At 34.7% G+C, this 18,016-nt stretch overlaps 1 protein-coding gene across 4 annotated transcripts in view; it reads right to left on the minus strand.

Annotated features, from left to right (window-relative positions):
* MACROD2 (mono-ADP ribosylhydrolase 2) overlaps window positions 1-18,016 on the minus strand; it is a 2,172,380-nt gene that overhangs the window by 2,093,055 nt on the left and 61,309 nt on the right. For all 4 annotated transcript variants that reach the window (XM_074287830.1, XM_074287831.1, XM_074287829.1 and 1 more), the window contains exon 3: window positions 12,456-12,563. In XM_074287830.1, the coding sequence (XP_074143931.1) occupies window positions 12,456-12,563 (108 nt within the window). The remainder of the gene's footprint in view (window positions 1-12,455; window positions 12,564-18,016) is intronic.

An 18,016-nucleotide genomic window follows, 5' to 3' on the forward strand; every position in this document is an offset into this window, starting at 1 on the left:
TGTTGGTGGAGTTGTGAAAGAATCCAACCATTCTGGAGAGCAATCTGGAATTATGCCCAAAAAGTTATCAAAATGTGCATACCCTTTGACCCTACCATACTACTACTGGGCTTATATCCCAAGGAAATACTAAAGAAGGGAAAGGGACCTGTATGTGCCAAAATGTTTGTGGCAGCCCTTTTTATAGTGGCTAGAAGCTGGAAGATGAATGGATGTCCATCAATTGGAGAATGGTTGGGTAAATTATGGTATATGAATGTTATGGAATATTATTGTTCTGTAAGAAATGACCAACAGGAGAAATACAGAGAGGCTTGGAGAGACTTACATCAACTGATGCTAAGTGAAACAAGCAGAACCAGAAGATCATTATACACTTCAATAATGATACTGTATGAGGATGTATGCTGATGGAAGTGGATCAACATAGTGAAGAGCTAATCCAATTCCAATTGATTAATGATGGACAGAATCAGCTACATCCAGAAAAGGAACACTGGGAAATGAGTGTAAACGGTTATTTTTACCTTCTGAATCCAATTCTTCCTGTGCAACAAGAAATTCGGTTCTACACACATATATTGTATCTAGAATATACTGTAATATAATTAACATGTATAAGACTGCCTGCCATCTGGGGGAGGGGGTTGGGGGAGGAAGGGAAAAAATCTGAATAGAAGTAAGTGCAAGGGATAATGTTGTAAAAAATTACCCATGCATATGTACTGTCAAAAAAAAGTTATAATTATAAAATAAAATAAAAATTAAATTTAAAAAAAAGAATATAGATATTCAACAAATAAATAGGGAAAGAGAGCAAGAGAGAGACAAAGAGAGAAAGGCTGAGAGACAGAAAAGAAAGAGAAAAAGATGAAAGAGAGGAGGGGTCATTCCTGATTCTCTTAAATGATACTACTCAGGAAACAGTTTTTGATAATCACAACATACGTTCTTATGATATCATTTGCTACTATCTAAGGCAAAACTCACAGAACAGCTGAAATCCTACAATCTTGTCAAATTAATCAATGATTTATTCACCTAGTGTGATGGGATTACAGGGAATCTAAAAAGTTTAAATGTTGGAACCACATTTTAGGCCTATTATTATGTGACTATATCAACATTACACATATTAGAGAGATTAGTATGATTATACAGAATCTGTATACAGAATTCTTATACAGAATCTTCCAAAATCATTATCATTGACATGATGTGTTATCATATTTGAGACACATAACAACTCAGAGATTATTATCTCATTTTACAAATTAGAAAACTGAGGCTCAGGGAGGCTAAGTGATTTGCCCATAGAAACAAAGCCAAGGGTAAAAAGTGTCAATATGAGAAATGAAATTTAAACCCAGCTCTTTCAAACTTCGCGTTTAGTATTTTGTCCACTTGTATCATGATGATTTTCAAGGCACTAGAGTGATTTCTGACACTCAATCCAGATGTGTTAATGCTCCCACCAGAAATGCCCTCTATTTATGTAAATCCTACCCTGGGGAAAATTAGTATTTGGAAAGAGGGGTACCTGGATAGTCTAGGTATGGAGTTGTCTTGTTCCTCAGCTCAAGTACTACATTTCCAACCACTGCAATTTACAATGATTACCCGTTTTTCTGTATTTGTATAACACATTATCTCTTCCACAAATTTTGTCACTATGTTGCCTTGAATTTAAGTCAATTTTTTCTTATGTATATTTTTGTATATTCAATTAGCATGAAGACTGTTGGGAGGGTAGAATGTATGCCTTAAACTCCTTTTGTAACCTGAGAGCCTACATAGAACAAATTTTTACAAACATTTGTTACAACAATAGTGAATATAATTTTACTCAGTATCTCTGATATAATTTCTTAATGTTCAGCTAAACTCAGCTATACAAGAATGTAATTGGAATCACATTAACTGCCACTTTGAAAAGTCTTTAGAATCAAATCCCACTCAAACCACAGCATTTCAAAACACATACTAGAATCAAGTTAACAGGTCAGTGCCAATTGTGTGAGAGAAGTAACAAAGTCTAAGATTGTGAGCTCTGAGTTGTTAGGATCAGGTTTATTTATTTTAAGTACTACTGATTAGTTGAATACCACATTTGCCACTACTTCCTACTTTTCCATTTTTAGATAGTATTTGAAAGTCTGCCTGTTTATTCCTAAGGAACTGTTAATTTGTTTTCAAGCATCCTAAGATTCATCCTATGAAACGCTTTTAAAAATAGATATTTTTCCCAACAAAGTAGAGCTTTCTTGCATGTGAGTGAACGAATGAACATAAAATAGCCATCTATGGAAATATCTTTTTTGTACCGACAACCAAAAGGAATGAACCACATTTGAGAAATTGTACAGTGTGTATAAGGGTTCCAAGTTGCTCTCATCTTTTTAATCCAATAGTCTCTCAGTAATGAATGATATGGAACCACAAAATTAGCAGGATCATTCAACAATCAATAAGGATTTATTAAGTGCTATTTCCAGGTATTGATGTGCTTAAGGGGAAAAAAAAACTAATTGTATTGTGGTTGCATGCCAGAAAAACATAAAATAGTCCTTGCTTCCAAGGAATAATATTCCATTAAGGGAGACATAAAAGACACCAAGGACATGTATTATGAGAAAAGGGGATGGGCCAGTTGAGCAATAATAGTGAAAAATAATTGAAGTGCTGCACTAGTTTCTAGGGGGAAAATATTAAAGGAACATACAGTTCACTAAATGAATTCTCTGGAAGATTTCTAGAAAGATAAAGAACAACACAGGGTCATATGTACCAATAATGGAAGGAATAACCATATCAATGAGGCAAAAAATTCAGTTGTTATAATGACGTATATATTATTCATATTATATTATATATAGGATATATAATATGATGTAAATAATATGATCATAGATTTAGATTCTGAAGGGGTCTTCACAACCATCTAGTCCAGTGTCCTTATTTTACAGATTAAAACATTCTCCTAAGACCCAGAAAGATGTGACTTTTTCCAGGATCACAAAAGTAATAAGAGCAACAAAATATGAATTTGGATCCTGTAACTCTTGCCTAGAGCCAGTATTCTTTCTATTGTGCCATTATGGATGTTAAACTTAAATGGAACATGAAAAAGACATTAACACATTTAACATTTTTAAAAATTACAGTGGAAGGGAATTAGCTCATCTCCCAACAAAGCCTTTTACTAAAGAGCTGGGGGAAATTTTAATATTAGGTGAAAAGAGAATATGGATAGTCTAGGAATGGAACACTGCCTCAAGCATAAGAATATCTGAGGTCAATAAGTAAAAGTAACTGTAATGTTAATAAATATGGCTGCCATCCTCCAGGTGACAAGAGAGGTGTTAAGAAATTAATGAAATAGCTACATGATTCTGGGTTATTAAAACAATACACTGGAGCCTCACTATAATATAATTTGCTATCAAGGAGAATTTTGTAAAAGGCAGGCACCTGCTAGCTCCAGTCCAAAGGGGGCTAGCAACTAGATTACTAAAAGCTGTTCTCCTGATATGAACCTTGAGGGAAACCATAGTAGGACTCCAGTGTCATTTTATAAATTCGAAGAATTTAGGGAACAGCAGACAACTGATTTTCTCAGCCCCAAAATACAAATATAATCGCGAAAAAAATGAAACTTAATTAAAAGCCTAAGAGAGGTGACAACCCAGGATAGTGGAAAGTACACTAAATTAGAAATCTAATATTTAAAACCTTCAGTAAACATCATATGTAATGGCGATAAACTAGAACCTTTCCCTGTAAGATCAGGAGTGAAACAAGGTTGCCCACTATCCCCATTACTATTCAATATAGTACTAGAAACTCTAGTCTCGGCAATAAGAGCCAAGAAAGAGATTCAAGGAATTAGAGTAGGAAAAGAGGAAATCAAATTATCACTCTCTGCAGATGACATGATGGTATACTTAGAGACCCCCAAAGACTCTGCTAAAAAGCTATTAGAAATAATTCAGAATTTTAGCAAAGTTGCAGGATACAAAATAAATCCACATAAATCCTCAGCATTTTTATATATTACCAACACAATCCAACAGCAAGAGATACAAAGAGAAATTCCATTCAAAATATCGGTCGATTGTATAAAATATTTGGGAATATATCTACCAAAGGAGAGTCAGGAATTATATGAGCAAAATTACAAAACACTTGCCACAAAAATAAAGTCAGATTTAAATAATTGGAAAGACATTTAGTGTTCTTGGATAGGCCGAGCAAATATAATTAAGATGACAATACTCCCTAAACTAATCTACTTATTTAATGCTATACCAATCAGACTCCCAAGAAACTATTTTAATGACCTAGAAAAAATAACAACAGAATTCATATGGAACAACAAAAGGTCGAGAATTTCAAGGGAAGTAATGAAAAAAAAATTAAGTGAAGGTGGTCTAGCTGTACCTGATCTAGAACTGTATTATAAAGCAACAGTCACCAAAACCATTTGGTATTGGCTAAGAAATAGACTAGTTGATCAGTGGCATAGGTTAGGTTCACAGGGCAAGATAGTGAATAAAAATAGCAATCTAGTGTTTGACAAACCCAAAGATCCCAAATTTTGGGATAAGAATTCATTATTTGACAAAAACTGCTGGGAAAACTGGAAATTAGTATGGCAGAAACTAGGCATGGACCCACATTTAACACCACATACTAAGATAAAATCAAAATGGGTCCAAGATTTAGGCATAGAGAACGAAATCATAAATAAATTGGAGGAACATGGATGATGGTTTACCTCTCAGACTTGTGGAGGAGGAAGGAGTTTGTGTCCAAGGGAGAACTAGAGACCATTATTGATCACAAAATAGAACATTTTGATTACACCAAATTAAAAAGTTTCTGCACAAACAAAAGTAATGCAAACAAGATTAGAAGGGAAGTAACAAATTGGGAAAACATTTTTACAGTGAAAGGTTCTGATAAAGGCCTCATCTCCAAAATATAAAGAGAATTGACTTTAATTTATAAGAAATCAAGCCATTCTCTAATTGATCAATGGTCAAAGGATATGAACAGACAATTTTCAGATGATGAAATTAAAACTATTTCCACTAATATGAAAGAGTGTTCCAAATCACTATTGATCAGAGAAATGCAAATTAAGGCAACTCTGAGATATCATTACACACCTGTCAGATTGGCTAAGATGACAGGAACAAATAAGGATGAATGTTGGAGGGGATGTGGGAAAACTGGGACACTGATGCATTGTTGGTGGAGTTGTGAAAGAATCCAACCATTCTGGAGAGCAATCTGGAATTATGCCCCAAAAATTATCAAAATGTGCATACCCTTTGACCCTACCATACTACTACTGGGCTTATATCCCAAGGAAATACTAAAGAACGGAAAGGGACCTGTATGTGCCAAAATGTTTGTGGCAGCCCTTTTCATAGTGGCTAGAAGCTGGAAGATGAATGGATGTCCATCAATTGGAGAATGGTTGGGTAAATTATGGTATATGAATGTTATGGAATATTATTGTTCTGTAAGAAATGACCAACAGGAGGAATACAGAGAGGTTTGGAGAGACTTACATCAACTGATGCTAAGTGAAACAAGCAGAACCAGAAGATCATTATACACTTCAACAATGATACTGTATGAGGATGTATTCTGATGGAAGTGGATATCTTCAACATAGAGAAGAGCTAATTCAATTCCAATTGTTCAATGATGGACAGAATCAGCTACATCCAGAAAAGGAACAGTGGAAAATGAGTGTAAATTGTTAATTTTACCTTCTGAATCCAATTTTTCTTGTGCAACAAGAGAACTGTACAGATCTGCACACATATATTGTATTTAGGAAATACTTTAACATGTTTAATATGTATATGACTACCTGCCATCTAGGGGAGGGGGTGGAGGGAGAGATGGGAAAAGTTGTAACAGAAGTGAGTGCAAGGAACAATAGTGTAAAAATTACCCATGATTTTGTTCTGTCAATAAAAAGCTATAATTTTAAAAAAAAATTAGAAATCTAGAGACCAATGTTCTGGTCCTCATTTGCCCCTCTCCTCCCTTAAGAAGCTGTGAGACTCTGGACAAATCACCAGCTCCCTGTGTCTTAATTTCCCCACCTACAAATTGAAGGGGCTGCACTATCTTTAAGGTCCCCTCCATCTCTAATGTTTTGTTGATACTATAACCTCTATTTAAACAGGTTGAATTAAAGCTTCACCTCTAACTTCATTCATAATATTTTGCAGAAACTTCAAAGTTGCCCACTAGGTCTATTTATACCCAGTAAAATTACAAATGTTCCTTTCCTTAGGTCTTAGGTAAACAAACGGCAATACAAATTTTTAAGTTTTCAAGTAAATTTTCCATCTGTTTTGTGTTTTTTTAAAGAACTTTCTGATGAAATTATCCTAAAGAAGGTAAAATCATGAACAAAAGGCAATCGTTAGATCAAAAAAGTTAAGTTAATGGCACTACCCCTTTTTGGAGTGAATAAAGGCTAACCTCAGTTTATTTTCTTATATCTCATCAGAACCATATTTTTTCAATCCCACAGTATCATCAATGCAACTGAGTCAGAAGAAGGCATGGCACACCTAGCCACCACAACATTTCAGAGCAAGACAGGCAGAGACATGGAATGTCACACCACCATCATAAAAAGCCAGAACTTGGGAGAGGCAGGCTGCAACATCCATTACTCAGAGCATCTCTAATGATTTGATAACTTAAAGTACCTCGAAGGCTTAGCTTTCCCAATTCATTTCATTTCTTGGATTTTGGCATTCTGAGGAACAATGGTCCTGATCCAGTCTCTAGTTTATGTTAGCCTGAATGCCATTCATCCCACTTTCCCTGAGGATGGGAAATATGAGGAGAGCTTTCCCTCAACCCCAATGATTGTCTAATTATTGGCATGTCCCCTTGGAGAGAAAATAGTAATATCTGATACCTTTCGAACTCTTTTTTTCTCATTTATGGCTCAGACAATGGTATAAATGCCAGTTCCCTAACAGGGGACTTTAGCCGTATCTGAGCTGTAGCAACAATTAGAAAGGGGAACTCTACAAAAATTGCTAAACTTCAAAGGGCATTTGTGACTGTTGAAAATAGCTGCCCTGTCTAAAGAACTTTGAAGGTCCTACAAGGTAGACAAAGAACAGACTCCATACTGGATACTAGTTTTGAAAAAAATTAATATTTTTATTATTTATTAGGAATTAGAGGAAAGTTCCAGTTTCCTTAGTAGATGCTCTGTGTAGAAGATTTCTGAAAAAATGAGGACAAGAATAACGCAGGGTGAGAGCTGGGTCACCTGGGATCTGTACCAATGGAAGGAGTGCCACAGCAATGACATAAAGGATTCTGCTGATGTACTGACTAATCACAGGATCACAGAATCAGCACTTGAAGAAATCTGAGTGACCTTCTCATCCAAATCCATTATTTTATAAAGTCCAGAGATCCAGAAAGCCATATCTCTGCATTCCTAATTTAGTGCTCTTTCCATTATATTAGGCTGCTATCTCTCTTTGGCTTTTAATAATCATTTTCATGATCATATTTGTATTTTGGTGTCCAGAAAACCAATAGTCTGATGTTCTCTAACTTCTATTTCTTTAAAAAAAAAATTACAAGGGAGCCTTACTATGATGTTTCCCTCAAGGCCCATGTCACGAGAACAGTTTTTATTAGTGATCTAGTAACCAGCCTTCTTTGATCTAGAATGAGCAGGTTTCTGCCATATTCCTGGGGATTCGTTCCTGGGGATACCCCACAACTCCCTCCACCTAAAAAACCACCTGCTTTCTGTAAAGTACTTCATCCCTCACTGAACAAGAGAGAGTCTCCTCCTAGGTGATGTGGAAGCTCTTTCATGAGCTAAAAGAGATTTTTCACACACATATACATACATTCCCATTAGATTGGAGGATTCTGATAAATCAATTATCAGGTTCCAGTAGAAACTATGATATCTTCCTAAAGCAGGGTTGGACTACTATTGCCTTGATGGATTAATTTTTCTGCAAGGTTTGCCCACTCTCATCTGTCACGGTATAGCCCAAGTGAACATAGTTATTCAACAATGTGTATGCATCAAGTCCCACCCCTAGTCATAATATAATTTGGTGGATTCATTAGGTGTCTCTGAGTCTGACACCTGGCAGATTGTCAACAGCCTACCACTAAGGCTTATTGGGAGCTGGTGAAGCCTGGTAGGTACCATATACTTTTTCCCAAGTAGTTTCCTACTCAGGAGTTTCACACAGGAAAGCATCCTGGGCCTTCCCATCTACTCTTATGATGGCCAGTTCTCAAATCCTATTCCAGGTCTTCAATAATATTAATAACCCTAAAAATTAAACCGCCAAGCCTATGGATACTCTAGGTCCCATTTATGGTAGTATCAAGAGATTTTATAAATGTTATCAACTTGATTTTGGAAAGAGAGAGCAAATACCCCAATAAGTATATATAGTGTCAGTGAATGGTGTTGGAAATAATTAAATGGCAGTGGAAATAATTAAAAGATGCTCACTTACAACAGAAAATGAGGAAACCAAGCTTCAGAAAGAACAAATGTGAAAATGTTGAAAGGCATTTAACATAGATACAATTGATTCCCTACCTTTTCTCAATAATATTAGCAATCAGAGTGCTGTACTATCTAGCCATGACATATAACTCAGGATGAACTACAATTCACTCCCAACAATGCCAAAGAGATTGCTGAAAACAGACACGTACCACATCCACCCAGAGTTCCTATTACAACACTAAGACTATTGGGATGTGTATGATATTCAAAGCAGAAAAGTTGTTCCTACATAGGCTATCCACTTATGTAATTAATATATAATTGCAAGAATCTCAATCTCTACTGGATAGATACTCTTTGATCAAACCAGGCAAAGTATAGGATTTCTAAAACAGAAAGGAAGGATTCATCCAATACTCAACTTCCCAAACTTAAGTCCATTGGGAGGGGGGGAAGGAAAGAGGAAGGGAGGAGGGAGGGAAAGGGGAGAGAGGGAGAAAGGGAAGGAGGGAGCAAAATACAAATAAGAGAGCAAGCCAGAAAGTAAGAAAAAAAAAAAAAAAGAGATCAGCATCCCCAATCCTTTATATTCAGATGATGGACCAACTCACAGGGGTTATGGAATTGACTTTTATAGGGCATATGTCTAGTCCAAACATGGAAAGATGGTAAAAATAGATAAAAATTATCTGGGCCTGGTAAAATCTATATACCTGGTTATGACAATTACTTTGTGTAATACCTCCCAGCAGTATTTCAAAGATTCATGAATTAGATATTTCTGTATCTCTAGAGCAAGTTAGTCACAGTATGTCTAATTGATATATTCATTTATTCCCAGAGCCTCGTTCAGCACACCAAATTTGTCTGTCAGCTTCCTACACCCACTTCAACACCCACACCAGCCATTTGCCAAATTAGAAAACTAAAAATTTTCACTTTTCTCCCTGTCATGAACTCTATATTACAGCCAAACTATATCACTAGTAGTTCCCAGAACCTGGCAATCAATCACCTTCCTTTATGCAATTATGCAATCCATTTCCATCCTAAAATACACTCCCCTCCTCAGTTCTGCCTTTCAGAATACTTACCTTCCTTCAAAGTTCAGCTCAGGAACAATCACTTTGACAAAAATTCTCTAATTACCCTCAGTCGCTAGTTTTCTCTCCTTTCTCAAATTACCTAGCCTTTATATCTATATAGAGGTTATATTGCCTCAATTATATTATCCCAGTGTCTGAAAATACTTACTAAGCCAATAAAGAGTGTGTATGAATTCAAGGAAAGTAAAATTCATTTTTCAGTGAGTGACCTCTATCTTTACAAAGAAATCTGCTATAGTTCTTTGACCATATCTATTTTATTTCCATGTTCTCTACCCTAATAGTACTTTCACCAATTTGCAGAAATCGCTCCAAGGGCTCACTGGAGGCAGAAGTATTTCAAGGTCAAAAGAAGTATTCAGCCCTGTCTTTATCTTCTTGTACAATATCCAGTGTCATCATCATGGAAGCCTACTTTTCACATCAACCTGCCCCACACCCCAGCTCTGCATGAATTTATCCAACAAGTAGGCCATAACAGGAAATTTTTAAGAAAATACTACCATATAGGGAAAGTAACCACTCATACTGGCATTATCTTAATTTGAAAACAATAAATTATATGACTACTATATCAATCATCATTTGTCCAGACTGATCTTGAGAACCTAGAGTACTTCCTACAGTACACTCAACACCAGAAATACTGAACATTGCTTTGGTACAATGAAGGTTTAACCTTATTATTACTTAAATTTCTCCAACATGACAATATGCATGCATATATATTGTCAAGAAAGGCAAAATGTGAATACCTAAAGGATCATGCACCTTAATAGTTAGGTTTCTAAAAGTCCTTGTCCCTCTCTTCCAACCAGTTTTAATCCATAAGCAGCACTCCTAGAATACCTTATTCTCAGATCTAATTATCTCTCCTCTGTAGAAAGACGAAGATACCAAGGAAAGATCAATCTCTGACGAAATCCTACAACTCTCCTTTGTACATAAATCATGGGCAGTGCTTCATTATTGCCGTGAAAGGGGAGTGCTTCAAGACATGATCACTGGAAACTTCTGGTGGCTACAACTCTAAGACGTCTGCCTTGTCCAGACATACAAGGCAACAGGCTGACTGCACTGCTTGGAAACCCCCACCTTTTCCGTGTTGGCAATAAAACTGAATTTCATTCATCATGAACCTCCCCTATTCCATGGAAATTATGCCATCTAGTGGTAGTACGCAACCTAACCAAAAAAGGCTTATGTTAGACCTCCTACCACAGCATGAACTGCCCAACTATTTCTTTTCTTTTAATCTAGTACCTAATTCTTTTTTGTCATCTTTTCATTTTTTTTTTGCTATCTTCTCATTTACCTTCATTTTTTTTTAATATATCCCATGTGGAAATCTGTTTTGCTTGACTATGTACAATTGCTCACTCTATTCCTAATGGACTATTTCAAATTCTACATCCTCCCCTTTCATATTATTTCCCATCAGGATCCCCTTTTTATATTACAATTCTGGAATGAACTATTTGTAAAAGCAAAAGTTCACCCTTTTTACAGCAAATCATTCTCAGTAAAACAGAAAGAAGGAACAAGCAAAGAATACCCTGGATCTATAGCACCATCAAAATGATTATTATCCCAGAAGTTAGTCAAATTTTGATATATTTTTCCACTCAGAATACTCTCTTTTATGGTTTTTACCCTTAATTTTTTGTTGAGTTTCCCCCCAAACTTCCATAGTCAATGATTTACAGGAAGAGTTAGAGATATCTCAGGCTAACTTACAGTATGCCCCAAAATAGCCAAAATGGCACGAAAACAGGGAGCCAGTTCCAATCACAATTCTGGGAAGTTCATGAGTAGAGGGGACCAGGTCTGATGATTTCCTTATTCCCTTTGCACAAAAAGATCTTTCCAGAAAATAACAGATCCTTTGTTACCCCCACCACCACCACCACCAAATTAGATAGGTGATGAATGAACAGGATTAGCCTCCAACTCTAGATCCAATAGTGTTTCTACTAACTGGAGAGCAATCATACATCAAACCTCCACTATAGTCTTCTTCTTGGGCCAACAGACATTTAGTCCATCCTGAGTTCTGTATCTGAATCTTTCCAGCTTGCTCAGAGTAGTCAAAATTCATACTTCATTGGTAGTAGCCTTCCAGAACTCAGAAAACATTGTGGAATGAGACAATGAAGCAGACTTCTTGACATATTTACATAAACTAAAACATAGAGTACATATTTACTTTCAGTGAATTTTAATAGAATTTTATCACATTTAATATATAAAAGAAGATTGTTTACTGATTCATTTCAAATGTCTATACACCACTTAAAAATTAAAATTAATCTTAAAATTATAAGCCAAAATAATTGCACATAAAAAGGTTTTAGTTTTCTCAATGTTTAGATTAGAGCTAATATGATTTAGGTGATTTTTTGCTCCTTCTCTAAATAAGAAAATAAAATATGAAGTATTTGTAGCCATTATTTGAAAAGTTCAATTCCATCAAATCATTTTAACTCCTGACAGAAACCTGTTGAGATATGGTAGTTGAAGTAATTTCTAAGCAGAGACATCCATCACACTACATTGGTCACATACACTTACTTCTGTTTAGCATACCCATTCCCTGTATAATTAGAATACTTAATTATGGTTAGCATATACAATCAATCTTACTTCTATTGAATAACACAGATACCTAAGTGATTAAAATGTCTCCAGACATTTTATAGATACTAAGAAACATAAAATTTCTATGAAATATTCACGTGTTATACAAGGATAAAACATTTTTAAATGCTAAATACACTAATATAATCAAATATAAAACTACTCACCTGCATTGACTATGGCATCAATCTCAAGCAATGTGATGTCACCTCTATAGAGTGAAACTTTTTCACTCAGACTTTTCTTCACTTGTGAAACTTCCTGGGCACTTTCATCTATAATCCAAAAAGAAAAATGTGATGCATTTTAATTGGTACTCTTTAAGAGAAATCTTATTCATTATAACATCTGTTAAGGAATCTTTCATATAAGATAGTTTGTTCTTAAAGCAAAAGGTCACAAATGGGGTTTACATTTGACAGTGTTAAACTTAGATGGCTAGTTAGAGAAAAAGATATTTTCAATGAATGGAGAAAGAGTACTCCAAAAGAACAATTTCAGAGTTGTGTGTACAGCAGTCACTCCACAATTATTGACTGGTTGATTATTTAAATTTAGGTCAGGATTAAATTATCATTTGCTAGTATTAATTTTATTGCAAAAATTCCTGTTTTAATATCAAAAATATACATTGCTAGTTTCAGATTTAGGTAAAGAAAAAGGAGTTGTACAATTTCTCAGAGAGGGAAACTTCAATATGAGCAATGTTTTCCATTTGTAATTACTCCTCATTCATTTGGGTATTTATGATTCACCCTAGCTGGAACTGCTAGCTTAAAATGGGGATCAAAAAAGCCTACACACAGTCCAATAGGTTTAATATGTAGTATTTTTAAAAAACAAAATTTTGCCTCTTCAAAAACTGTGTCCTTTTTCTCAATTTTAAGTATTTTTAAATTATCAAAACTATGTGGCTAACATGACATGGCTTTTTCCAAAAAAATTTTTGAAAAAAAAAAGTGAGGATAAAAAGCTAAGCAGTACGCAAAACTGTATGAAATGGGTATAAGGTTGAACATTCTTAAAACAACTCTGCTCTAATCCCCTAAAAATGTGAATGACTGTTTTGGCTTGAAATTCAAAAAGCTTTTAAAAAGGCTCACTGGCTCACTGAGAGTCTTTAGTTTATGGCAATGGAAAATAAGGTCCTTTATTCCTCTCTAATATGTCTTTCCAATTTTCACCAGAACTATTTACCTTTCTGTGCATAAGATAAATAGAAACTATAAATTATCAATCAATAGCCACTTATGATCCATATGTGCAGAAATACACAGAGAAGCTTTTTTGTGGTGGCAAAGAATTAAAACTGAAAAATTCCCACCAATTGGGGAATAGCTGAATAAGAATATGGCTTCATGAAAACCTGAGAAAACTCAGAAGAATGATACAACTAATGCAATGTAAAGCAAGTATAACCAGAAAAACACTATATAGAATAAGTGCAGTATTGTTAAGGACAATCAATCATGAAAGACTAAATTATTCTAAGCAAAACAATGATCCATGACAATTCCAAAGAACTCATAATGCAAAATTCTATCTACCTCCTGAGAGAGAGAACTGATTAATTGAGTACAGATTGAAATGTATTTTTTCACTTTTTAAACTTTTTCTTTTTTTTACAGTATGGTTATTATAGAAATGATTTGCATGACTATACATCTATAATGAGTATTTAATTGCTTGCCTTCTCAAGAGGGAAAAGAAAGAGTGAAGGGAATGAGAGAATTTGTAATTCAAAACAATAAAAGTAAATATCTAATTTTTTTAAAATAAGCATTAAAATATTCAATATGTTTCAGGCATTTTGATAATCATTAAGGATACAAATAGAACATAAAATAGAACCTGTCCTCAAGGAACTTATATTCTACTAGGGGAAAGAACGTGTCTATGATAGGTATATGCAAAATATACCTATTGATGAATTGATGAATTATAACCTTAAATGTGAAGACAATAGCAGTTGAATAGACAAGGAACAGTTTTTTGCATAAAATGACATTTGAGTAAAATTTTGATGAAAATCAAAGATTTTAAGAGGAAGAGACAAGAAGACATTCTGGGCATAAAGGCAACTAATTATTATACAAAAGATGAGGAGACGAGCATTGTTTCTGGGAATAAATAAGTTAATATGACTGGACAAAAGAGGACGTGGAGGGGAATCATGTGCAAGAACATAATCAAGTCAATAATAACAAAAATTGTCAAACAGGCTTTATATTTGATCCTAAAGCTAATAGAGGCAACTGGAGTTGACTGAGTAGATAGGTAACAATCAGACCTATTCTTTAGGAAAAAAGCACATTGGCAATTACATGGAAAATTAATTGGAGTGAGGAGAAGCTTCAGGTAGAAAGACCAATTAAAAGGCTACTGCAAATAGATAAGTGCAAGGTTATTTCATAAACTGTGTGCTCTCCCAGAAATTTAGTAATAATAATGGTCCTGAATAACATGACCAAACTAAATCGTTCATGTTCATCCAGTGTCTAGTCACCTCCATTCTTTAAAAAGCACTGAATAAAAAGTCAGTAAAGCTTAGCACAGTGCTTCTTTCCTTTTTATTTCTATAGAAGCAGTTCAGTGTGGTGTGGCTCTATGTTAAAATAACAATAATTATATTGATTTAGATATAACACAGGTCATGTCCCCTCAAAAATCAATTAATAAAATACATGCTCCCTAATTACAAACTCTGATGTTCTTCTATCTTACCAAAGCTTCCATAATTCTGTCAAGCTCTACCTCTCCTAAACCTATGTATTATCTTCAGTGAAATTGCCAATCCTTTCATCCCTTCATACTTCTTCAGTCATTCCCCAGCTCTAATTTCACTTTCCTCACTGTCCAATCTCCATCCAGTAGTTGGCCATTTCTCTTTTACCCTGCCTTCTACTCTCAAATCCCTTTATCCCTTATCCTATCACACCCATCTTTTGCAGAAACCCAGACTAGATTACTCCAACAATAAATCCCATCTCCACTTCACAACCAGATAAATGCAGCTACCTTACAACTGTGCTAACTGGCTGCATTATAAACTGGCCCTCACTGCAGCAAGGAAGTTCTTTACTGCTCTCTAACTGATTCTAGTCTTGATTCCCTAACTCACTCTGCACAGAAGCCAATCCAAACTTTTCATCACTATCTCAACTAAGCACCTTGACTCATATTAGTGAAAAAAACTAAAGCCAGTGAATGTGAACTCCTTCTTTTCCACATTCTCTTCATAACAAACCCCTCAACATCTCCCATGCTTTCCTCCTTTCTTCTCTTTGCCTACATCTGTGAGAGGTGGCCCTTATCTTTATTGTACATTTCATTCTATCACCCTGTCTTTTCCAGCAAATTATGTCCTCCATTTTCCCCACACCACATCATAATTCTACTCCACTGCCTTCCAACATAACAAAATCCTCCCCCCAAGCTCTTGTCCTAAGTGTTTCAAACTTTCTTAGCTCAATATCTTCAAGTCAAACAGCTTTTTAAAAAGCATCACTTCCTCTTCTCCCCCTCACTTCTCAAACCTTTGCAATCTGGCTTCTGACCTAAACATTCATTAAAACTATTCTAACAGGAATTACTAAGAGTTCCTTAATTGACACATTGAATGGTTTTTTTCTCAGTATTCATCCTTCTCAGGCTCTCTGCTGCACTGCAACACCATTCTCCTGGCTCTCCTCCTGCCTGTCTGCCTGCTACTTAACAGTACTAGATCATCCAAATCATGCCTCCAAACTGGTGCTGTTATGCCCATGTTCTGTCTTCTTGGGAACCTCATCACCTCTCATATGCCGATAAGCAAAAAGTATACATATGCATATGTGTACATATATAGAGTATATGTATGTATATATGTACATATATGTAGGTGTGTGTATATATATTTATATGTATATATAAATTTTAATGGTTTTTAAGGCATAGTATTCTGAAAAATGATGTAATGGGATTACAGAGCAGAAATACAAAAAGACATGAAGTAATTAGAAAGGGGAAAAGTAATTATTTTTAACTATGTCATTTTTTTTCCTCTATTTCTTTTGTGAACTAGTATTTTATATTCTACAATAACATTATATTCTATATTCCATATTCTATTCTACATTATATTATATGTGTTATATATAAATATATTCTATATTAACATTGTAACAAAAGAGACAGAAGTTCAATTCCCTTTTTATTCTAAATATCACCATGCTCAAATATTAAAATGGATCAATAATCTCACTGATTAGAGTTCCCTCTCATAAGGCAAGACCCTAACTCATCCATGTCTATCTATCTCTTGACTACATTTTCCCAAAAGTGTGAGGTCCACCCAATATGCTAGAATTCTTCATTATTCTTTGATCAACATCACAACAATATCAGTGGGTCACTTTGGCTGTTTTCTTGTTATTCCTTGTTATTGCCAAGTGACCAACCCCGCTTTTTCTTCCTGCCACAAAATTCCTTGATGGTATCCTTTCCTACCTGTTCTCCTTCAGAGTTCTCTATCAGTTTTATTTTTGCTGCTTTCTCATTGTCCTCTGAGTGATCCTTATCTTTAGATCTTCAAAGTTAATTGTGTTCCCCAGCTATTTTCATCCAACACTGGTAAAATAGGAGCATTGAAAAAATGGGCCTTTGGGTTAATTAAATTTGGTAGTCAATACAAGAACTTTGGAATTTCCTGAAATCAATTCAACCTCTTCCCTTCCTTAAACTTTGGGCCAACCTCACTGTCCACTTGTACAACCAGATGAATCTTAATTACTTGATTTTATATGAGATTATTGGAAATATTAACCTAAATAGATGATATACCCTTTTTCAATAATAAATCAAGAGGATTAAATGTATGTTATTAACTCAAGAAAATAATAACAAGGGAAATACCTCAATTTTTAGCCCAAATGTCTTTATGTGACAAGTTGCATGAAAAATCTTAAATACCCCATAAGAACAAACTATTCAGTAAAAAGATCAATCTGTTAATTCTCATTCAACTAATTATTTCACACTATTTTAATAGTAGTACTTACTATACCTCTAAGTAATGAAATTCTTGGTCACTTCAGTCTCTCAGCACACAATACAAATTTAACAAATTAAAATTAAACAAAGATGCATTTAATGCATGAAAAACATTCAGCTATACTATACAGAAGAAACACCATACATCTACTACTATTCTTGATATTCTTTGCTCTTTCTAAAAAAGGGAAAAATTTGTTTCTGGTATATTAGTGACTATAAATCATAGAATACCATAATATCTGAAAAGACAAAACTGCAAGGATAGGAGAAAGATACTAGATGAATGTAGGCAGACTGCAGCAGATTATCAGTAATATAGCCCTAAGATACCATCTAAGAAATGTTTGATCAAGAAATTCAACATTGTTAAGTATTCGTTAAATTAAACTAACCTAGTTAAATTAAACTAGAGGAAAAGTTAACAGTTATAAAGCCTAAATACTATATTAATACTAGTGAAATGTTAAAAGGCCTAATAAGCATCCAGCATGCTATAGATTCTTTATGAAAGGCTAATGAACAAGAAAATGAACAAGTATTCTCCAAGATGAGAAAGTTTAGAGGGTTTATAGTAGGCACTGATAAAAGGAATAACCACATCCATAAAAATCATCGATCTATTAGGTAATGTCTAATATCATTTATTTCTCCTCCGGGAGGGGGCAAAAAACAATGAAATACAAAATCACAATTC

This window comes from Sminthopsis crassicaudata, chromosome 2, assembly GCF_048593235.1.
Source record: "Sminthopsis crassicaudata isolate SCR6 chromosome 2, ASM4859323v1, whole genome shotgun sequence".
Taxonomy (NCBI): Eukaryota; Metazoa; Chordata; class Mammalia; order Dasyuromorphia; family Dasyuridae; genus Sminthopsis; species Sminthopsis crassicaudata.